This window comes from Geotrypetes seraphini, chromosome 8, assembly GCF_902459505.1.
Source record: "Geotrypetes seraphini chromosome 8, aGeoSer1.1, whole genome shotgun sequence".
In the NCBI taxonomy this organism is placed as follows: Eukaryota; Metazoa; Chordata; class Amphibia; order Gymnophiona; family Dermophiidae; genus Geotrypetes; species Geotrypetes seraphini.
Window position 1 is genome coordinate 99,529,498 of NC_047091.1, and position 24,175 is coordinate 99,553,672.

General features: G+C 44.6%; 1 protein-coding gene across 1 annotated transcript in view; it reads left to right on the forward strand.

The window, feature by feature from the left end:
- The window catches only part of IFI30 (IFI30 lysosomal thiol reductase), a 49,954-nt gene that overhangs the window by 12,995 nt on the left and 12,784 nt on the right, over positions 1-24,175 (forward strand). The window contains exons 2-6 of the mRNA XM_033956926.1: positions 10,199-10,378; positions 11,851-11,925; positions 14,902-14,997; positions 18,597-18,749; positions 24,097-24,165. Of these exons, the coding sequence (XP_033812817.1) occupies positions 10,199-10,378; positions 11,851-11,925; positions 14,902-14,997; positions 18,597-18,749; positions 24,097-24,165 (573 nt within the window). The remainder of the gene's footprint in view (positions 1-10,198; positions 10,379-11,850; positions 11,926-14,901; positions 14,998-18,596; positions 18,750-24,096; positions 24,166-24,175) is intronic.

Consider the following 24,175-nt stretch of genomic DNA (forward strand, 5'->3'; position numbering starts at 1 on the left):
GCTCTAGAGTAATCAAAAGAAATACTTTTTTACTGAAAGGGTGGTAGATGCGTGGAACAGTCTCCTGGAAAAAGGGTGGAGACAGAGACTGTGTCTGAATTCAAGAAAGCGTGGGATAGACACATGGGATCTCTCAGAGAGAAAGAGATAATGATTACTGCGGATGGGCAGACTAGATGGGCCATTTGGCCTTTATCTGCCATCTTGTTTCTATGTAGCTGTTTTAGGGTTTACCAGCTGACTCCCATTTTCTTAGAACTGGGTAGTCTGGGCTGGTTTACTCTACTGTATTGAAAAATGAAGGCAGTTAAAGACCATATGGTCTGTCTAATCTGCCTATACATGCCATCTACTATTCCTTTCTCTTCCTTAGAGATCCAATGTCCCAAACTTTTTTGAATTCAGATACACTTTTTATCACCGGGAGGCCATTCCAAGCATTCATCACCCTCCCTCCTCTCCCCAATGACCCCTGTTTACCAATTTATTTTGCTACTACTGATCTTCTCCATCCCCTTTCACCATCCCAAACCCTTAACCCGCTACCAACACACCACTCACTTTTCAACTTCACCTCACCCTTTCTCTGGTCCCCTACAGCTACTATACTTTATCCCTCTCTTTCAGATATCCACATTTTACCTATATGCATCTCAACCATGGCATAGCCTCCATGCATCTCCCACACTCACTTGTATTCTGCTACTCCTTCTCTTGCGCTCTGCTTGGGACATCAATCCTAATCCCAGTCTTCCCAATCAACCCTCAGCCTACTCATGGGGATCATACCACAATCTAACCAATCTTATTTCTGTTCCTCTCTGCCCTTCTCATGCATCCTGTGGAAAGCCTTCTCCTTCTCCAACAAACTTACTTTCATCCATGACATTTTTATCTCTGGAATGCACTAACTGAATCCTGGATCTGCCCTGAAGACTCTGTGTCATAGAGGGTACCTTTTCTCACACACACCTCCCCCAGATGGTCATGGAGGTGGTTTTGGACTCTTACTCTCACCATCTTGTAAATATCAATCCTTTCTGCCTCAGTCTCACTGTTCTCCTTCCTTTGAAGTTCACTCAATTTGTCTATTCGCTCCTCTGTCTCTTGAGTAGCAGTCATTTACCGACCCCCTGATAAGTCCTTTTCCTCCTTCCTCACTGACTGACTCCTGGCTCTCCTTTCCTGAACCCTCATCTTCCTACCTTATGCTTGGCAACTTCAATGTCCATGCTGATGCTCCCTCTGACTCCTATACATCCAGGTTTCTCACGTTAAACCTTGTCCTCTCCTCTAACAGCGAATTCTGCACCTTAACTCTTCCCATCTCTGACCATCAGCTACTAACCTTCACAACTCATCACCCGTCCGATCACTACCCATACATTTAGGAACCTTCAGGCTATTGACCCTTACACGCTCTCTACCTTGCCCCTCCCATTTCATGTCCTGAAAGGCGTGCCAAACCCCAGCCCTGGTTGACCCCCAGCATCCGTTACCTTTGCTTGAGCTACTGAATATCTGTGGCTTAAATCCCACACACATGCCAACTTCATCCATTTCAAATTCATGCTGATGTTCCTTCCAATCTACCCTGTCGCTTGTCAAACAAGAATACTACAACCATTTAACTAACTCTTAGTGCCAACCCTCGCTGTCTCTTTGCCACACTCAATTCTCTACAAAAAGTACCCCCACATCACTTCAATCGGGCTTTCGTCCCCTCCATTCTATGGAAACTGCCCTTACTAAAGTTTCTAATGACCTGTTCCTGGCCAAATCCAATAGCCTCTACTCTATCCTCTTTCTTCTCAATCTGTCTTTTGCCTTCAATACTGTTGATCAACTGCTCCTCAACATGCTATCCTCGCTGGGATTCTAGGGTTCTGTTCTCTTCCTATCTCTCCCATCATACTTTGTGTATGTTACGGTGGATCCTTCTCTGCTGCCATCCCACTGTCTATCGGTGTACTTCAAGGCTCTGTCTTGGGTCCTCTTCTCTTCTCCATATATACCCGCTTTCTTTGTAAACTGATCTCCTCCCATGGTTTTCAATATCGCCTCTATGTTGATGACTATATCCATTGTATCATTCCTTCGACCAAAATCTCTCCATTCCAAATATGTCCTGTCTGTCTGTCTAAATTAGATTGTAAGCTCTTTTGGGAAGGGACCATCTTTTGAATGTTACATAAGAACATAAGAATAGCCTTATTGGGTCAGACCAATGGTCCATCAAGCCCAGTAGCCCATTCTCACGGTGGCCAATCCAGGTACCTGGCAAAAACCCAAAGAGTAGCAACATTCCATGCTACCGATCCAGGGCAAGCAGTGGCTTGCCCCATGTCTTTCTCAATAACAGACTAAGGACTTTCCTCCAGGAAATTGTCCAAACCTTTCTTAAAACCAGCTACGCTATCCGCTCTTACCACAACCTCTGGCAACGCGTTCCAGAGCTTAACTATTTTCTGAGTAAAAAAATATTTCCTCCTATTGGTTTTAAAAGTATTTCCCTGTAACTTCACGTGTCCCCTAGTCTTTGCAATTTTTGATGGAGTGAAAAATTGATCCACTTATACCCGTTCTACTTCACTCAGGATTTTGTAGACTTCAATCATATCTCCCCTCAGCTGTCTCTTTTCTAAGCTGAAGAGCCCTAACCTTTGTAGTCTTTCCTCATGCGAGAGGAGTTCCATCCTCTTTATCAACTTGGTCACTCTTCTTTGATCCTTTTCTAGTGCTGCTACACTTCCCCCTCCCCATTCGTGGTTTCCACACTCGCAGTTTCATATATTTGCAATTTTTTTTGGGGGGGGAACCCCATAGTTTACCACGTTCCCGCCTTTCTCCAGCCTTCCTCCCGGCATCCCGGCCTTACCTGTTGGTCTAGCAGGCTTTCGGGGCAGGGGTGATCTTTCTACGCTCCTGCCCGTGTAGATTGCCAATAGGAAATGGCTGCCGTGAGCTCCCGTTGTAGTCTCGAGAGACTACGGGAATTCACGGCAGTCATTTCCTATTGGCGATCTGCATGGGGCAGGAGCTTAGGAAGATTGCTCTTTATGACCTCTCTAGAGTCTTGAGCAAGGTTTTGGCATATGCCATCTCTGCCCGCAGAATGCTCTGGATCAGGCAATGGGCAGGAGTTTCAGTTTCATAGCCATAGAAACATAGAAATAGACGGCAGATAAGGGCCACGGCCCATCTAGTCTGCCCACCTCAATGACCCTCCCCTACCTTTCTCTGTGAAGAGAACCCACGTGACGATCCCATTTTGTCTTAAAATTGGGCACGCTGCTGGCCTCAATCACCTGAAGTGGAAGACCATTCCAGCGATCCACCACTCTCTCGGTGAAAAAGTACTTTCTGGTGTCACCGTGCAGCTTCCCTCCCCTGAGTTTCCATGGATGCCCTCTTGTAGCCGTGGGACCTTTGAAAAAGAAGATATCTTCTTCCACCTCGATACAGCCCGTGAGATATTTGAACGTCTCGATCATGTCTCCCCTCTCTCTGCGTTCCTCGAGAGAGTATAGCCGCAACTTATCCAGCCGTTCCTCGTACGGAAGGTCCTTGAGTCCTGAGACCATCCGGGTGGCCATTCGCTGGATCGACTCCAGTCTCAGCACATCTTTGCGGTAATGAGGCCTCCAGAATTGTACACAGTATTCCAGATGGGGTCTCACCATGGATCTATACAATGGCATAATGACTTCAGGCTTGTGATTGACGAAACCCCTACGTATACACCCTATGATTTGTCTAGCCTTAGATGAAGCCTGTTCCACTTGATTGGCAGTCTTCATGTCTTCACTGATGATCACCCCTAAGTCCCGTTCTGCTTCAGTCCTTGCTAGGATCTCGCCATTAAGGGTGTAAGTTTTGCATGGATTTTGGCTGCCAAGGTGCATGACTTTGCATTTTTTGGCATTGAAACCTAGTTGCCAGATCCTAGACCAGCGCTCCAATAGGAGTAGGTCGTGCTTCATATTGTCGGACATTGAGTTTTTGACCGTTGCACTCCTTTCTACTACATTGCATAGTTTGGTGTCATCTGCGAATAACGTTATTTTACCTCGAAGCCCTTCTGCCAAGTCTCTTATAAAGATATTGAACAGGATCGGGCCCAAGACCGAGCCCTGCGGCACTCCACTGATCACCTCCGTCATTTCAGAGGGTTCACCACCACCCGCTGACGCCTGCCTCCAAGCCAGTTCTCAACCCATTTTGTCAAAGTGTCACCCAATCCTATAGAACTCATTTTGCTCAACAGCCTGGGATGTGGTACGCTATCGAAAGCTTTGCTGAAGTCTAAGTATACGATGTCCAGGGGCTCCCCAACATCCAGCTTCCTCGTCACCCAGTCAAAGAAGCTGATCAGGTTGGATTGGCAGGATCTCCCCTTAGTAAATCCATGTTGACGGGATCCCGTAGATTCTCCTCGTTCAGGATCGTATCCAATTGACGTTTGATTAGAGTTTCCATCAGCTTGCTCACTATTGATGTGAGACTCACCGGTCTATAGTTTGCAGCCTCCATTCTGCAACCTTTTTTGTGGAGTGGAATGACGTTAGCCGTTTTCCAGTCCAACGGGACTATACCCGTACTAAGGGAGAGATTGAAGAGCGCGGATAGTGGTTCCGCTAAGACATCACTTAACTCCCTGAGCACCCTGGGGTGTAGGTTGTCTGGCCCCATCGCTTTGTTAACCTTGAGTTTAGACAGCTCACAGTAGACACTGCCTGGCGTAAACTCGAAGCTACTAAATGGGTCTACTGAACTATCCCTTGTCTGTAGCAGAGGGCCAGATCCCGGCTCTTCGCGGGTGAAGACCGAACAGAAGTATTCGTTTAAAAGTTTAGCCTTTTCCAAGTCCGCTTCTATATAGTTCCCGTCTGGTTTCCTAAGGAGTACTATCCCGCCTGTGTTTCTGTTTCTGTCGCTAATATACCTGAAAAAGGATATGAAGTTTTCATGGCTGAAGGTGCTTTTGTCAGTTCTCGGGGGCACCCGCCAGTCAGAATGCTTTTCAAGGCTCAAGACAGAGATTCAGAGTGCCAGGTGTGTCCCCCCCCCCTAAGAGTCCAGATCCTGCCCCAGTTCTGCTCCAAAAAAGTAATGACACCAGACCAGTAGCCTCCCATATGTGTGTGGGTGGGGGGGAGGGGAGGCTGGTGGAGTACTAGGGAGGCTTGGACGTGGATTTCCTCAGACCGTTGTGTACTACAAATCATTTGAGAGGGGTACAACCTAGAGTTCTTTTGGCCCCTCCTGGACCTCTTTGTGAATTTGCCAGTGGGAAAGCTGAACAAAGCGGCCAGTGACAGTAACAAGGCTCATAGATCTTGGTGCCATAGAAGCCGTACCAAACAAAGAATTGGACTTGGGCAAATACTCAGTTTACTTTATTGTGCCCAAGAGACTCTCAGGACTGGAGACTGATCCTGGACTTCAGGCCTGTCAAATGTAGTTCTCAAAATTCACTGTTTCCGCATGGAAATGGTCTAGTCGGTCATTGCTTTGCTGGCACTGGAGAGAATTTCTTAACTCATTAGATCTAATGGAGTCTTATCTTCATATTCCCATTTTCCTGGCCCACAAGCAATTCTTGAGATTCCACATTCTGAAGCAGCACTTTCAATTCCCTGCTCTCCTGTTGGTGACAGCACCACTTACCTTTACCAAGGTAATAATCATGGTAGGAGCGCACCTCCGCAAAGCAGGGATACAGGTGCATCCTTACTTAGATTGGCTGATAAGAGTGCTGTCACATGCTGAGGGGCTCATAGTGGTAGACCACTCCTACAGGAGCTAATCTGAGTGATAAACTTCAGGAAGAGTCACCTGGACCTGATGCAGTCCTTGGGTCCTGTTCAACACAAGGCAAAACAGAATGTTCCTGCCAGAAATATGCAGAGTGAAGCTAAGGTAGTAGATTTTGGAGATGCAGGTCATGCTAGCTCTGACAGTATAGCATTATCTTCAGCTACTGGGTTCCATGGTGACGACAATAGAGGTGGTACCTTGGATAAGAGCATATTTGCATCCTCTCCAGGAGGCGTTGCTCTCCCAGTGGTCTTGCAGACAGATGCCCTGGATCTCCCTCTGCCTTAGACATCCACAGCATTGCATAGCTTGAAGGTAGTGGTTGAAGCCACTGTCCCTGTCCTGGGGTGTACCTCTGCGTATTCTCACATAGGTGATCTTGACGACAGATGTTAGCCTGTATAACTGGGGAGCCCACGATGAAGGGTGCCCGCTACAAGGCAAATGGTCACCCTCGCAGAGGAGTTGATCCATAAATTGCTTAGAGTTGCGCGTGATATGCTTAGCCCTTAGAGCCCTGGAGAGTGTCCTGAAAGGCAAGGCGGTCCAGGTTTTCTCAGACAAAGCCACAGTGGTAGCCTGTTAATCAACAGGGAGACACCAGGAGTGCGCCATTGAGATTGGAAGCTCAACTACTGTTTTGATGGCCAGAGACCCATCTATTAGCTCTCTCAGCAGCCTAAGTAGCAGGTGTGGACAATGTACAAGCGGACTTTCTGAGTCAACAGACACTGGATTCCAATGAATGGTCTCTATCTCAGGAGGTCTTCGACAACATAGTAAAGTGTTTGGGGGGGAGGCCCATGTTTGATCTTAAGGCATCAGCCAGCAACAGGAAGGCAGCTTGGTTCTTCAGTCAAAGACACAAGCCTTTAAGCAAAGGTCTGGATGCTCTGGTTCAGCCTTGGCCTCGGGCAGAAGTCATGTGTTTCTCCATGGCCAATGATAGGAAGAGTCCTCCAAAGAATAAGAACCCACCCAGGTTGGGTGATTCTGGTTGCGCAGGATTGGCCAAGGCAGCTATGGTACGCAGATCTGATGCACCTTCAGAAGAGCAAGGGTTTAATACTCCCTTGTCATCCGTGCCTTCTCTCTCAAGGCCTTGTGGTCCTAGAGGATTCAGACTGCTGTGGTCTTACAGCATGTCTCTGAAGTATGCGGAGTTAGCACACAAAGACTATTCTGACATGGTCATAGCCACTCTGACGAGAGTGAAGAAGCAGTCTACTGTAGCAGCTTGTGTGAAGGCCTGGGAATGTTTCCAGACCTGTTACGGTCAGAGACATGTGAACCCCAACCAAGGCTCCAATTCCATTAGGGCTAGTTTTTTTTCAGGAAGGTCTCAAAAAAGGCCTTGCAGTGGGTTCGCTCAAAGTGCAGATTGCAGATCTCTCCTGCTTCAGGGGACATTCAAGTAAACGAACATTGGCTTCACATCCAGATGTGCCCAGATTTATAAAGGGAGCCTTTGCCTTTTCCGAAATGGAACCTTAATTTGGCACTGTGAGTGCTAGGTAGAGTTCTATATGAACCTCTGAAAGAGGTATGTCTGATAGACTTGACAGTCAAAACCATGTTTATAGTCACAATGGCCTCAGCCAGAAGGGTGTCTTGAGTTACAGCCTGTCCTGCAGGGAGCCTTTTCTCAGAATCTCAGATGCTGGTGTTTTGCTAAGAACAGTTCCTTCTTTTTCACTGAAGTTTTGAGTTTTTACGTACACCAGGAAGTGCAACTCCTGGCCTTTTCACACTCTGGAGCAAGGAAGGAGCACAAGATTCTGTCAGAGAGTTCTCCTTCAGCACTTGAAAGTAACAAATGAGTTTGACTTTCCAATCATTTCTTCATGCTCCTGGGGGTTGCACGAAAAGGTAGGCCAGTGTCAAAGGCAACCATTTCTACATATGTTCAGATGGCGATTCCTTCAGCTTATATCAGGAGTGGAAAACAATCTCCCATGGCCACGAAAGCACATTCCACAAGGGGGATTGTGTCATCCTGGGAAAGGTAAGATCAGTCTCAGCTGAAGAAATTTGTAGGGCAGCCAAGTGGCCCAGCCTTCATATTTTTACCACATTTTATAGAGTGAATTCTGAGTTTGGTTCTACTGTACTGGCAGCAGGTTTACCTGTCCCTCCCTAAGATCAAGGGATTGCTCTGGTATGTCCCATTGGTCAAGGCTGATGTTTCTATTGCACTACAAGGGAAGATTAGGTACTTACCTTGGTAATCTTCTTACTAGTAGATAGGAATATCAGTCTTGACACCCACCCTGTTAGTCGGTTAGCCTGCTTTCTGTCTAAGATATGCCTATACGGTCAGATGTCTTGTTTACCTCTACTGTCTAGCACAGTCAGGGAGAAGAGATTTAGTGTTCCTTTAGAATAACAATTATAAGTGATAAATTTTAGAACTGTTGATGCAGGTTGCACACAAGTAGGAGGCATGTTAGTTACCACCTCGTTTTGCGTTACAATGAGTTACGTGTATTTATATTTCACAATGTCTTTATTGAGCAGAATTGTGTTGTGCTGAGGAGAATCCCCTTGACCCCTCTCTCTTTTGTACACACTTTAGGGCTGACTAGCAGATAACTGCGGGAAACTAACTCCATGTCATTCTTTAAGGAGAGAGGGTAGAATCAGAGTATGAATGGGTACAACCACTGACCCTCAAGCCTTGCATTAAAAGAATGCTGATGTAGAAGGACTGAGGTTGCGATAGACACTAAAGAATGACAGTCTCTGGTATCCAGAGCAGATATTGTGATGTCATAATGCCTCATTCCACCAATGCGTAAGAGCCAACCTCAACAGTGATGTCACAATGGGTTCATTATCCTATACTTGGCTCACATAAGAATCAGAGTATGAATGAGCAAGCCACTGACCCTCAAGCCTTGCATTGAAGATTGCTGATGTAGAAGGACTGAAGTTGAGATAGACACTGAAGAATGACAGGATTTTTTTCCTGCGGTTATCTGTGAGGACAGGAATGGCAATGAATTTTGTCACCCTGTCATTGTCTAGTTGAGATCTTTAAGTCTTTCCTCATATGCCTTAGATGAAGATCACCAACCATTTTAATAGCGTTCCTCTGGACTGATTCCATCCTGTTTATATCTTTTTAAAGTTATGGTCTCCAGAATTGTACACAATATTCTAAATGAGGTCTCACCAGCGTTTTATACAAGGGCATGATTACCTCCTTTTTTCTATTGGCCATTCCTCTCTCCATGCACCCAAGCAACCTTCTAGCTTTTGCCATTGCCTTTTCAACCTGTTTGGCCATATAAGATCATCACATACTATTACACCCAAATCCCATTCCTCTTTCATGCACAAAAGTTCTTCACCCCTAAACTGTACTGTTCTCTTGGGTTTTTGCAGTCCAAATGCATGACCTTGCATTTCTTAGCATTAAATCTTAGCTGTCAAACTTGGGACATTCTTCAAGCTTCACTAGGTCCTTCCTCATGTTCTCCACACCATCAGGGATGTCTACCCTATTGCAGATTTTGGTGGTATCCACAAAGAGGCAAATCTTACCAGATAGCACTTCAGCAATATCGCTTACAAAAATGTTAAAAAGAACAGGCCCAAGAACTGAAGTTTGAGGCACACCACTGGTAACATCCCTTTCCTCAGTGTGATCTCCATTGACTACTACCTTCTGTTGTCTTCCACTTAACCAGTTCCTGACCCAGTCTGTCACTTTGGGGCCGATACCAAGGACAATTGGTTTATTTATTAGATGCCAATATGGAACCCTATTGCTATGGTTCTTAAACCTATTTCAGAATGAGCAGTGGTTTGTCAGGTTTTCAGGATACTCACTTTGAAAATGCATGAGAGAAATTAGCATAGTATACAGTATATTGTAAATCTATTTCATGAATATTCAGAGTTGACATCCTAAAAAGCCTGACAGCTGGTGTTCTCCTGAAACAGGTTTTGTCCTATTGTATCCACTAAGAAAAAGCAAGACAAGTCCATTTAGGCAATGGAGTAAAACTAGGCCTGGATCAGCATATCCTGAAAATCTGGAGCTGGATTATAAACTTAATCTGTGTCTCTTACAAAAGCTATTGGGCACCAGGTTTGTTTGTTTTTACTGATTAAAAGTGTGATTGTGTTATCTTTTTTTTTTTTAATAATTCTTTATTCATTTTCAAATTTGACAATAAGTGCACAAAATAATATATTTCAACAAGTTATTACACAATAACACTTTGATATCTACTACATATAAATCTAGTGATATGTTTAACCCCCACCCTTCATCTTATTTCCAATCAAAATATACACATATTATAGAACATATGATTGTGTTCTCTTAAGAAGATCCTGCATCTCTCTCTATTATCCTTGTTACTTGTAGGTGGAGCAGCAGTGTGTGGAATTCCAGAGCAGCAATGCTAAGCAACCCGTAAACCTCTGGCTGTTCTATGAAAGTCTCTGTGGGGGCTGCCGCAACTTCCTAGTAGCCCACCTCTTCCCCGTCTGGATACTGTTGAATGACATTCTGAACATCACTCTGGTCCCTTATGGAAATGCAGAGGTAGGGTGTTCCATTTGCTGCCATTCATAAAATGGGCTGCATGCATGGCTGCGGATCAGAAGGAAACAGGCAAGCCAATCCCGGTTTACCAGCTCTAGGGTTACCATATGGCTCCAGGAAAAGGAGGATGAATTATCTCAATTCGTCCTCCTTTTTTGGAGCCATATGGTAATCCTAACCTGTTCCCATTTCCAAATGTTGAGTTGTTTTTTGGTTGTTGTTTTTGTTTTGTTTTTTTGTGGGAATGGGGTGTCCAGTTTGAGAAACTCCCAGAGCTGGAATGGAGAACTGAAGACCCAGGAGAGATTCACTGTTCTTAATTTGAGGTAATGAACACGGTCCAGAAAATAACAGTCGTTCAGGAACTATACATCATGTAACCCCCAATCCCAAAATCCCAGCCCCACCCCCTCCCACCAAACCACTTCCCTACACCCCAACCTTCATAACAAGATAAACCAGAATATACCAATAAATATCTAACTGTCAGAAGAACCAAGCACAAGAAATGACAGAAGAAAAATGTTTCAGGCAGGAGGAAAGAGGCCTGAAAAAAGACCAAAGCAAAAGCTGGACACTCAGGGCCCTGGACTCTGATGAATCCCAAGAGACAATGTATAGGGCCTGCCCCCCCCCCTACACACACACACACACACACACACAAAAGAGTTAAAAAAAAAAAAGAAAAAACCCAAAAAACACATAAAATAAGGACAGACCAGGCCAGTGAAAGGCCACCCCAAGACCACCAACTCTTCACCGCTCAAGGCAAATTAAACAGGCAGGGTATAAATGATCATACTACAGGTTCTATGAGGCAAGGAGTATATATCAAGACCCCAGACCTGCATAAAAAGCTTAGATTGTCGCAAGGAATGACATACCCGACCCCTCTCAAGTAACATCATAGCATGCAGACGGTTGCGCCAAGCCCAATAAGGAGCACGCTCCGAAACCCACTTCCCAAAGATAATTTTCTTAGCTACCAACCCTGCCTTGTGCAAAAAGAGCCAGCCAACACCAGGGGGAAATCGAAAAGAATTCACTGTTCTTTCATGAACTGGAACCATTAGGTCATTTTAACTGTAACCAAATCCTTGGAGGGAAGACCGCAGGCCAATCCTGGCTTTCTGACACTCCCCTCTCCCACCATTTCTGTTGTATTGTGGTACTTGTAGTAGTTGACTTTCAATGACTTCAAATTCAATGCACTGGGCTATGTTTAAAAACAATAATTAAAAAAAACAAAACAAGACCCCAACCCAGGAGTGACCAAAAATTTCCATTTGAAAACTGGATTGGCTTTGTTTGTTGCTCTTAGTTTGCTGAGCTATCCAAACTGTTGTTTTCTCTTTTTCTTTAATGCATGCTCTTTCTCACACACATCTCTTCATTGCTCCAAGCGCTGGTGGAAGCAGAGGGCAGAACAATGGTATATTTTGTGCAGTGATATCTGGATTTTTTTCTGGCAGGAAAGAAATATCAGTGGTAAATGGGAGTTCACATGCCAGCATGGACCTGATGAATGTTTGCTGAACATGATAGAGGTGAGTTATATTTTAAACTGTGGTGAAAATTATGTCAAGAGATGTAGCAAAGTCAGGGCAGGCTTTAATGTGCATTAAGGTAATTAATGTGCACTAAATGTTATGAAGCCCAATGGGCTTCTTAGCATTTGGTGCACATTAAGGCCCAAACTCTGCATGATGAATTTCCCCCCATGTGTGGATACACAGTCCTAGGTAGCAGGGAGAGGTTATAAACTATCTCTATCTTGTCTGGACAAGCTGATCTGTTCTGGAATTCTCTCTCATTACAAACAAAGACATTCAGTTCTCTCCTCTGGGATCAAAATACGTTGGTGGCAAGAAACAGAAATATTTCCCATTATATTGGGTACCAGAGGATTGATTTAAAATGAATTTACAAGTACACCTTGATAATAACATCTTAACTACAGAAAGAAGCTTTTTTTTTAGGCACAGTTTCAAGTACCATGATATTAGCAGGAAATTTGAGAAACAGAGATCATATTCCATGTATCCTGGCCAAGGAGTGAGATTCATTAGGTTTCAACATAGCATGACACTTCACTTGAATACATTGCATTCTGGGAGATGCTGAAACCACGAGCTGCTAGATGCAATGAGGTGTAAAACCAGGGCCTGCTTCAGCCTTTCCAGAGGGCATGGAGCTGGCTAGTGACCAGCCCAATCCTCTGAATGTAATTTGAAATATGGAGCTTGACTAGTGCTAAGAAAGTATTTCTTCTCTTTCTGTTATGTTCTGGAGCAGTGGTCTCAAACTCAAACCCTTTACAGGGCCACATTTTGGATTTGTAGGTTCTTGAAGGGCCTCAGAAATAAAATAGTTAATGTGTTATTAAAGAAATGACAATTTTGCATGAGGTAAAACACTTTATAGTCTATAAATCTTTCCTTTTGGCTAAGTCTTAATAATAATATTGTAATTTATAGCTAAAGAGACATATGATCAAGAAACTGTTTTATTTTACTTTTGTGATTATGATACACATACTGAGGGCCTGAAAATAGTACCTGGCGGGCCACATGTGGCCCCCAGGATGCGAGTTTGAGACCACTGTTCTAGAGGGACAACAGGCAAATGCAGGCACAGCATATGAAGGTCTTTGGGAAGCCCTGATATGTGGAAGAAATAATTTTTATTGTTAAGAGTGTTTATAGCCTGCCCCAAGGACAAAGAAGCCCTGATTCTGTAAGCGGTGCCTGCTGCTGCTTCCAGAATTGAGGCTCCCAAGGATCTTAGGTGCTGTAAATGTAGGCCAGGTTTTTCAGGCCTACACTTCCAGCACCCAGGATTCTTCCTGAATCACAGCCAACAGCGCATAGTGACACTGAAATTCAGCACCGCCCCTAACCATGCTCAGTTCTGGGTTTTGGTGTCACTATGCACCGCTAGCTGCCAGAGACCTAAGTGCTGGTCCCAGAAGCTGCGTAGTGGCAACTATTTATTAATTTTTTTTTATGAGGTTTTCATGACGTGACCAATTATCACACCACTTAAACCCAATTAAACCAATTAAGCTAGGCAGCAGTAGGGCGGCTACTGCTAACTTTCGGTGGCTGTTGTAGAAGTCAGCCCAGAGTGCCACATCCATTAAAAAAAAAAATTGATTTATTTATTAATTTTTCAAAACTTATACACAAGATATATATATATATTTAATATTTTAAGCCTGATTGAAAAGGGCATCTTAATTTAAAGTCAAAGATTCAGGTAAGAAGAGCTTTAAACTGGGAAATTATGGCAGCCACTGAACCACCAGGGGAGTCTCTCGATTTGAACTGCAGCCATCCAGCAGAGTGAAGGCACCTAGCCAATCAGGTGTCACATTATAAAAAGTATTCTGGTGACCCTTCTTTCCCAGCAGATTGTGTAGTAGTGGAATAATCCAAATTTGCATAGGCTAACCTGTGCCTTCTGAATAGACATGAGGGTTCCCTTTTGTGTAATAGCAGCTGAGCCCCTAATTAAAGTGTACTGTAATTTTTAAAAAAACCAAACCAAAGTTTCTGAGGCTCAATATCATTTGTCCCCAGGACTTATTATGCTGTGTTTGGCTATTTTTCCCCCCAGAGCTCTGTTGGACAATGTACAAAGTGTAGAGTTTGCCTTTGGTATAGGGAGGGAATATACAAGTTTATATAATAAACCAAAATGATTTACACATTACATAAAAGAGCATCCTTCATGGTGTCTGTTCTGCATCTTGGTAGTGGAAATCCATGCAGAACATACACCTTGAACGGTGAGAACTTAACAAGAACTGTTGCAGAAAGGGACTTGGGAGTAATCATCCGGGAAGATATGAAAGCTGCCAATCAGGTGGAGAAAGCTTCAGCCAAGGCTAGACAAATGCTGGGTTGCATCAGAAGGAGTTTTATCAGCCGAAAGCCTGAAGTCATACTGCCGTTATATAGATCCATGGTGAGACCTCACCTGGAGTACTGTGTCCAGTTTTGGAGGCCACACTATCAAAAGGATGTGAAGAGAATGGAGTTGATCCAGAGAATGGCCACTAGGATGGTCTCGGGACTTAAAGATCTCCCATATGAATAACGTCTGAGCAGACTGCACTTATATTCTCTCGAAGAGCACAGAGAAAGGGGGGACATGATAGAAACATTCAAATATATCATGGGCCACATTGAGGTGGAGGAAGAAATCTTTTTTCTTACGGGTCCCACGGCGACAAGAGGGCATCCGCTAAAACTTAAGGGGGGAAGATTTCATGGTGACCAGGAAATACTTCTTCACCGAAAGGGTGATTGATCGATGGAATGGTCTTCCACACCAGGTAGTCGAGGCCAGTAACCTGCTTGACTTCAAGAGATGATGGGACAAACAGGCGGGGTTGCTACAGAGTTATACTTAAAAGATGGATTCTCAAAGGAGGGAGGGTTCTTGAGTGGGCAGACTTGTTGGGCCGTCGGCCCTTTTCTGCCGTCATTCTCTATGTTTCTATGTTTTTTTCCCTATAGACCTGTGTGATGCACTATCTGGGTAACATTGAAGACTCTTTCCCGGTGATTTTCTGCATCGAATCATCTCACTTTGTGACAAATGCAACAGAATCTGTAAGTAGAGGCAATCCAGATTCTATGGAGAGTAGAAATGCTAAGCAAAGAGAATTTATCAGTTACAGTGGCATATCAAACCACTGGGAGGAGACTCTAAAGAAGAAATGTAGTGAAACCAGTGACTTTTAACAGGTTTCTTGGCTAGGTTGCCTCATCTTTTGTCTTGTTCCCATGTTTCTTTCATTTTGCCCTTATTGGTTCATAAGTTTATTTGAATAGCAAGCATGCGCTTTTCATTAGGACCATCCTCAGTTATTTGAAAATTCTGTTTTCCTCAGCAGGTCCATTTAAATTGCTTGTTCAAGGCTAACTGAGCTTATTTAATGGTACTTAACCAGATAGTGCTGCTGAAAATGCCCAGTTAATGCCTAAGCTGAAACCAGCTATTTTGTGGGTGCTCTGAGGGCACTTAACCGGCTGAAGTACCTACATAAAACACAGTTCTACCTTTATGTGGTTCACTTTAGCTGAAACTTAGCTGATTAACCCCTCTTTACAAAACCATAGCATAGGTTTTTAGTGCCGGCTGCAGCAGTAACAGCTCTGACGCTCATATGAGTGTCAGAGCTGTTACCATCACAGCTGGCACTAAAAACCACACTACAGTTTTGTAAAAGGGAAGTAAAATGTGATATTGATCTGGTGCCATATGCTCCGATATTCAATGCTGGTGCCTGGATATAGCTCAGGCCCTAAATTATTTTGTGTGTGTTTTTGGTTTGTTTTTAAATCTTGCAATTGAGTAGAGCAGTGTTGCCTGGTGTGCCGCAGGGCCGCCATCAGGGCAGTACTACCAGTCCTGCATTCAGGGGCCCGGAGCTCACAGGGGGCCCGAGGCAGGGGCGCCAGTAGCTCGCCAAGGCAAAGTGAGTCGATCACCCAGGACTCACTTTGTCTTGGCGATCTAATCTATCGAGCCGATAAGTCTTCTTCTCCCCGACGTTAATTCTGCAGTCGGAGAGGAAGTTCGGGCCAGCCAATCGCTGCCTGGCTGGGCGGAACTTCCTCTCCGATTGCAGAATTGATGTCAGGGAGAGCATGCGTCGGCGTCGGCTTTGGGGCCTGTTATCCATTGGTGGGTCCTGTTCCCCGATGGCAGCGGCAGTGGCTTGGGGAACGGCAGGGAGAAAGAAAGAAAGGGGGCAGGCAGGGAAACAGAAGGAAAGAAGAGAAACAGAAAAAAAGAAAGAAAGGTCAGGGAGAGAGGAAGAAAAAGTTGGGGGAGGGAATGAGGTGTGGAGGAGAGAAAGCATACAGGCGGATAGAAGGGAAGAAAGATTGGATGCACAGTCAGAAGAAGAAAGTGCAACCAGAAATCACCAGACAAGGTAGGAAAAATGATTTTATTTTAAATTTAGCAAAGTGGAGGCAGTATTACCACAGTTTTCAAAGGAATTTGCCCAAATAACTTAATAGTTAACTGGCTAAATTCCCAGAGATGAAAACTTCCCTTCACTTACTATGCACAGTTCTGAATTTATATCTGCTGTCTATATTTTACAATATGGTCACCTTTTACTAAACCGCAATAGTGGTTTTTAGCGCAGGGAGCCTATGAGCGTCAAGAGCAGCGCTGGGCATTCAGCGCAGCTCCCTGCGCTAAAAACTGCTATTGTGGTTTAATAAAAAGGATGGAGGGTATATTTGTCTATTTTTGTATGCTATAAAAACCAAATACAGAGAGAGACTGAGAGCTGTTGACGAAGAGCTACGTGTGTGTCTTTCTTCGATTCCAGCCAGAATATCAGCTTTGTGTTCAGCCAAACAGGCCCAGGTTTCGCACTGAATAAAGTATTTTATAATTTTTCACTATTCTGTTTACTTAATATTTCATAATAAAGTAATTATAAAATACTTTCTTTGTGTTTATTTGATTCCTATTCAAGGGAATTACTTTATATATAGTCAATATAGGCACAGAGTTAAATTTTTTAACATTTTCTAATGGTGGTGTGCCTCGTGATTTTTTTCATGAAACAAGTGTGCCTTTGCCCAAAAAAGGTTGAAAAACACTGGAGTAGAGGAGTAGCCTAGTGGTTAGTGTAGCAGCCTGATTACCTGGGGAGCTGAGCTCGTCTCCCACTGTAGCTTCTTGTGACCCTCCATAAATATAATATGTACAGTAAACCACTTTGATTGTAACCACAGAAAGGCGGCATATCAAGTCCCATCCCCTCTTGATTTATAAAGGTCTATGCATGTAAAAAATTTAAAATGTCTTGGCTAGACTTCTCTGCCTGGGTGGCTCTAGTATTGAACTGTAGAGTATGTCTTTTGTTCTAGTGAGGAGCATCAGGTAGAAACCACAATTAATAAGGCCCAGAAGAAGCACTGGTTGGATAATACACTAAATATTTTAAAAATTAAAAATATTTCAGATCCCATCTGAAGGGCAAGCAAGTAAAGCAGCCAGTTAGCTCTTTAAGAATAGTAGAAATTATGAATCTACTAGTCTTTTAGTCCGTTACATTAACAGGTGCTAGAATATATGTCTGTCTGTCTTTCTTTCTGTCTCTCTCTCTCCCTGGCCCCCTTTCTTTGTCTGTCTTTGTGTATGTTTCCCTGCCCCCTGTGCAGCAGCAGCAGCAGCATTTCCCCCCACCCCCTTCTCTTCCCGCAGTCTGGCCTTTGGCCCCTCCTTCCCTTCCTGCGGTCTGGCCTTTAGCATCTGTCCAGAGAGGAGCGTTACTGTCCCTTTAAGAAAGTTTTCGCAGCTCCCGCGACCGCTGCCACCGCTTCACTCCGTCTCCTTTTCCCTCAGTCCATCGGGTCCCTCCGGGGGGGAGGGGCGGGGAAACCGAGGTCCGCATGCCGGCGAGCCGCTAGGAGAAACGGAACTGAATCCAGGGGTGGGGATGAGGTGGGGGGACGGTTGCACGCGAGCTTCTACCTCCTCCTCCTCCCCCACCCCTTCCCAGGTCACCGCCAGTCAGTGAAGGGCTGCTGCGCCTCGGGGGCTGAGGGCGTGTGGCGGGGCCGCAGCACGAGCCATTTTGTCAGTTTGCGTGTGCGGCCGTCCTCGCGCTCGGTCCACCGTGCGCGCGGGGCTGCCTCTGCCCTCGGGGTCACTCGGCGGCGATGCCTTCTCCCTCGGTGCCGGTCCCTCTCCTCTGACCCCCCCTCCCCCCACTGCCGCAGCATTCTCTGGGAGCTCTCTTGGCGATCCTCCAGTAAGGACTTGTGGAGGCGATAGGCGGCTGTCTGCGGTCCCGGCTTGTGGAGTGGATCCTGGTGACGTATTAAGCGCGCGTGCGCACTCTCGCCAGCACAGCGCAACAGAAAAGGGATCAGGGAACACGCAGCGCAAATGCGCATGCGCGGCTAGCATTTTATTATTTAAGATAAATGTAATTGGGAGGAGAGTAAAATAAGAACCAGCTCAGTCTGTCCCTGATGACATGGAGCTATCTGGTCACCTTAAAAGCTAGGTATTCAGTCAGCACGCCATATTGTAACATGCTAAATAGAAGAAAAAAGGAGGGCCCACTGTATGCTGCTGTTATCGGTGGTAGATGGTGAGGACACATTCTCAATCTGTAACTAAACTTATAGTAAAAATAGTTATGTTTTATGTACTCTCTTCTGGCTCTGTGCAGTGCCTTCAGATCTATGCTCCTGATCTTACCATGGAGAAAGTCATGTCCTGTGTAAAAGGGGACCTTGGGAACCAGCTTATGCATCAAAATGCCCTTCTCACAGAAGGCCTCCAACCCAAACATCAGTATGTCCCTTGGATTGTCATCAATGGGGTAAGATGAAACTCACTTGGATATTTGCTTTCTTGTGCCTTTTTCTTAATAATTCCACTTCCTCTTTTGTCCTTGAAGAAACAGTGGCTGATGCAGAAGTATGAGGTTTCTGTAGCCTTTCAAAGTTTAAAAGAGGAAGTCTTCAGCACAATCTGTGGTTGGGGAATTTACTGCACTCTTATTCAGCTGAAAAAGTGACTGTGTATGGTTAAATCAGAGATCCTTAATATTAATGTGGACGCTGCCGATGTCCCGGTCTTGCAGTCCCAGTTCCCGTTTAAGTGGGTGACTCAATTGATCAAGTACCTGGGGGATCTATCATTCTCATTTATACAAGGCCAACTATCCTAGTCTCATGAGGCAGCTTTTCATGGAATTGGACACATGGGAGGGTTTGACCTTGGGGTGGTTGGGACACATCGCTGTGGTAAAAATGATGCTTTTACCTAAATTGCTTTATTTGTTCATGGCCCTACTGATTGCAATCCCTGATTTTGCACTCTGACCCGCAAAGTATTTGCTTATATCTGGTGCAGAAAGCCTCCTAGGGTGAAAAAAGCTATTTTGTATCGGACTAAACAGAAAGGGGAGTTTGTTCTTCTATCTCTACTATAAAGCAGCATTGTTGCAGGAAATTGCAGCCTGGATCACTTATGCTGACCGGCCCTGGATGCACATTGAGCAAGCGTTTCTTTGGGACATTTCCTTATGGAGACTTCCCTGGGCACCTATAGCAGAATTGAAGGCTAGGTTATCCTCAGCTAATCCCTTCTTACAAGTGATCCTTAATACCTGGTAACACTCTTCGGAAGCAGATGTTCCTGGAGCAGGTTTATTTTGCCCGAACACCAATTAGTTTAGCACCTGGTTTTGGCCTTGGGGGGGGGGGGGGGGAGGGGGGACGACAAGCCCATTTGATTTCAATGGGTGGGAGCAGGGATAACCACCCTGGGTCAAATGGAGCAGGACTTGGGTATAGTACCTTTTGAACTTTTACAGGAAGAGTATGATCTTTCAGGGAAAGATGCTTTTACCTATGCTCAATTACATACGTTTCTACAGCAGAAAGCTTATTGGGATCTTAGTTTAGGGGAGAGACAGCTCTGTAGACAGCGTTGGGACGGGAGTTAGGCTTGGGGGGGGGGCTGCTTATATTAAGCTTTGCTTTTGTGAGAGGCCCCTGCAGATCCCTATAGAGAGCAGTGGGGCAAGGAATTGGGAAGATGGGGGTTAGGACACAGATTGAACTCCAATATATAGAAGTCTTTTTACCTTACCATTGTCCTCCCACTTGATTTAAAATGGATTATCATTGGTATTTTACCCCACAGCGTAAACCGCCTCGAACTATCATGGCTTTGGCGGTATATAAAAAAATAAATTATTATTATTATTATTATGGTACCTCTCACGGTCTCTGTTGGTGATTGTGTGGCCAGCTGGGAGATTTCCTTCATGTATGGTAGGAGTGTCCCCTTATAAAGCAATACCAGCACATAGTGAGACAATTGTTGGTCAGTATTACACATAAACATTGCCCCATGATGGACTGTTGCCTTCTTAATGCTGCTATCCCAGGCTATAATGCTCAGGAACATCATTTAGCAGTATTTATATTCACTATAGCTCAGGTTAAGCTGGCAAAGAATTGGCGCTCTCCGAAGATACCTCAAGTTGGACTATATACATCTTATGTGTAAACTGCGTTACGCCATCTGGCGCCCATACCATATCACAAGGTGTGGGACATTTATGAGCCATTGAGAGCTAATAATCTCGGCCGAGGTATACTCAGCTCTGGATTCCTCCTTGTGGTACTGTTTGCATGGACTATAGCACTGCCTGTTGGGGGAAAGGGGGGGGGGGTCGGAGTGGTATTGTACTGATTTTGTTGAGATTGGCTGTTTGTATAACCTTGAGTTCTTTCAATAAAGAGATTTAAGATTTTTTTAAAAAAGTGACTGTGTCAGAATGGAGTGGATCCATTGGATGGGGACCTGAGCTTGAGTATTAAACCTCAAGCCTTGCTCACTGGGACAACAGGGCATCGGATGATGCTGTGGTCTGCATCTGTTGGTACTACTACTTATATAGCACTGAAAGGTGTACAAAGCACTGTAAATTTTGACATTTATAGACAGTCCCTGCTTGGAAGAGCTTACAATCAAATTTGGACAGACAGACATGACATATAGGGTTGGGGATCCAGAACGTAAGGTGAGAGGAGTTGAAAGTACTCTCAAAGAGGTGGGATTTTAACTGGGCCTTGAACACTGCCAGAGACTGAGCCTGCTGTAGGGATTCAGGCAGCTTTTTCCAAGCATACGGCGCAGCAAGGCAGATGGGACGGAATCTGGAGTTGGCAGCCAAAGAGAAGAGCAGAGAAAGGAGGGACTTACCAGCTGAGCGGAGCTCATGAGGGGGGGGGGGATAAGTGAAAAGAGATAGTGAAGGGCAGCTGAATGAGTGTATTTGTAGGTAAGTAAGAGGAGTTTGAATTGTATTCAGAAATGAATAGGAAGCCAATGAAGTGACTTTAGGAGAGGGGTAAAGTTCATTACTGCAGTGGCCAGGTTAAGACTGAGGACTAGGGAATCCTATGCCATCTCCTATTTCTAGCCTATTCCCCAGTTTGGACAACCCTCTTTGCTATAAATGGAAGTAAACAAGGTTGGGGCAGATCAATAGAGCTAGGTGGCATATACAATTTTAATAAACATAAACATTTGTCTGTTTATAAAGCATCAATATGACACCAAGGCTAGATCTAAAATGTGGGTTCCTGTAGGCAGGAGGATTACACCTTTCTGGAAATACCATACCACACCAACTGTCAGCTAGGAATCATTGCGGCTTCACAATATTTGAATTGTTACAGGGACATAGATATTGTATAGAAATTGCATGGAAGATATAATGCAGGGACTGCATGAGAATGGGTCAATGCACTGAAGAAAAAAGGTGAGTTTTCAGTGCTTTCTGGAATTGGAAGTATGTGGGTGTTTGTCGAAGATTGCCCGGGAGGTTGTTCCAGATTCTGGGCTCCTAAAATTTGAAGGTGGTCTCAAAAAGAACCTTCCTTCTAACATAGCGAGCAGAGGAGGGTGGTAGTTTCAAAATAATTTGAAGGTATAGGAGGTTTCCCCTTCTAAAAGTTGTCGGAGGATATGCACATCCCCACCTAGATTGCCACACACAGGAGCAGATGAGCAAGCAGTAAGCTACAGCTACTGTCAGGTGGTGAACTTTGTCTTGAACCTAATTTACTACTACTACTGTTAATTATTTCTATAGAATTACCAGACACACACAGCACTGCAGAGTCACAAAGAAGAAGAAAACAGTCCCTGCTCGAAAGAGCTTACAATCATGGATACAATTAAGGGGAACGGATAATCAGCTGGGTGGGATGAAGGCTATATCAAAAAGGTGGGTTTTCAGTCTGCTTTTAAACAAGGGAAGGGGCTTGACGGACAAACTCGGGTAATTTATTCCAGGCAAGGGGGTAGCTACACGAAAAGAACAAAGTCTGGAATTGGCAGTGGAGGAGAAGCATAAAGCTAAGAGTGACTTATCTGATGAGGTGTAAAAGGAGAGAGAAGCGAGAAGAGAAATTGAGGGGCAGCAGATCAGATCACTTGTAGATCAGCAATAAGAACATAAGAACATAAGCAATGCCTCCGCTGGGTCAGACCTGAGGTCCATCATGCCCAGCAGTCCGCTCAAGCGGCGGCCCAACAGGTCCAGGATCTGTGCAGTAATCCTCTATTTATACCCCTCTATCCCCTTTTCCAGCAGGAAATTATCCAATCCTTTCTTAAACCCCTGTACTGTACCCTGCCCTATTACGCCCTCTGGAAGCGCATTCCAGGTGTCCACCACTCGTTGGGTAAAGAAGAACTTCCTAGCATTCGTTTTGAATCTGTCCCCTTTCAACTTTTCCAAGTGTCCTCTTGTTCTTTTATTTTTCGAAAGTTTGAAGAATCTGTCCCTCTCTACTCTCTTTATGCCCTTCATGATCTTATAAGTCTCTATCATATCCCCTCTAAGTCTCCTCTTCTCCAGGGAAAAGAGACCCAGTTTCTCCAATCTCTCAGCGTATGAGAGGTTTTCCATCCCTTTTATCAAACGTGTCGCTCTCCTCTGAACCCTCTCGAGTAACGCCATATCCTTCTTAAGGTACGGAGACCAATAAGATCTTGAACTGAATGCGATAGCAGATAGGGAGCCAGTGAAGTGACATAAGGAGAGGGGTGACATGAGCATAGCGAGGTTGGTAGAAGATGAGCCGTACAGCAGAGTTTTGCACAGATTGCAAGGGGGAGAGGCGACACTGCGGGATACCAGTCAAACTACTGTCTCGTGTAAGCAGAGAGGTTGCATCACATTGCAGGGGGGGTGGCAGCAGGTGCTTAAGATTGTTTGCCCCATGCCTGGCTTTTTCTTTCAGGGAGTGGCCCTCAGCTCAACACATGCATGAGGAAAGACTAAAATGGATAGGGCTCTTCAGCTTGGAAAAGAGATGGCTGAAGGGAGATATGATTGAAGTCTACAAAATCCTGAGTGGATTAGAACGGGTCCAAGTGGATCGATTTTTCACTCCGTCAAAAATTACAAAGACTAGGGGACACTCATTGAAGTTACAGGGAAATACTTTTAAAACCAATAGGAAGAAATTTTTTTCATTTAGAGAATAGTTAAGCTATGGAATGCCAGAGGTTGTGGTAAGAGTGGATAGCATAGCTGGTTTTAAGAAAGGTTTGCACAAATTCCTGGAGGAAAAGTCCATAGTCTGTTATTGAGAAAGATACGGGGGAAGCTACTGCTTGCCCTGGATCAGTAGTATGGAATATTGCTACTCCTTGGGTTTTGGCCAGGTACTAGTGACCTGGATTGGCCACCATGAGAACAGGCTACTGGGCTTGATGGACCATTGGTCTGACCTAGTAAGGTTATTCTTATGTTTATATTTTAGTAAAGGCATCAGATAACCAGCTGTATAAATCTGCAATTTAATTAAATGATGTATCTCTATCTTCAAGTTTATCATCTGCATGTAAAAATATTCTGCCATCGTGTCACAAACTTCTATGTTAATGATAACAATAGACAAAAATACCATCGGTAAATAGTACTTTGTGGAAAGTGTCTTACAGTAGTTGTGTTTTCCAACCCAAAGTGATTGCATATGTGTCTGAAGTATTAACATTGTAGAAGTTGTGATCCTGCTAGAATGATGAACCTTCTAGAAACGTACATCTCTTCAGTATTGTCATAAGAGTAGCTAAGTCAATGCTAATTTTGCTTGTACCTAATTCTTTGATTTTTCTCCTACTGTTCCGTTCAGAAACACACTGAAGAGCTCCAGACAGAAGCCCTGGATAATCTATATGGCCTCGTTTGCAAGATGTACACTGTAAGTGGAG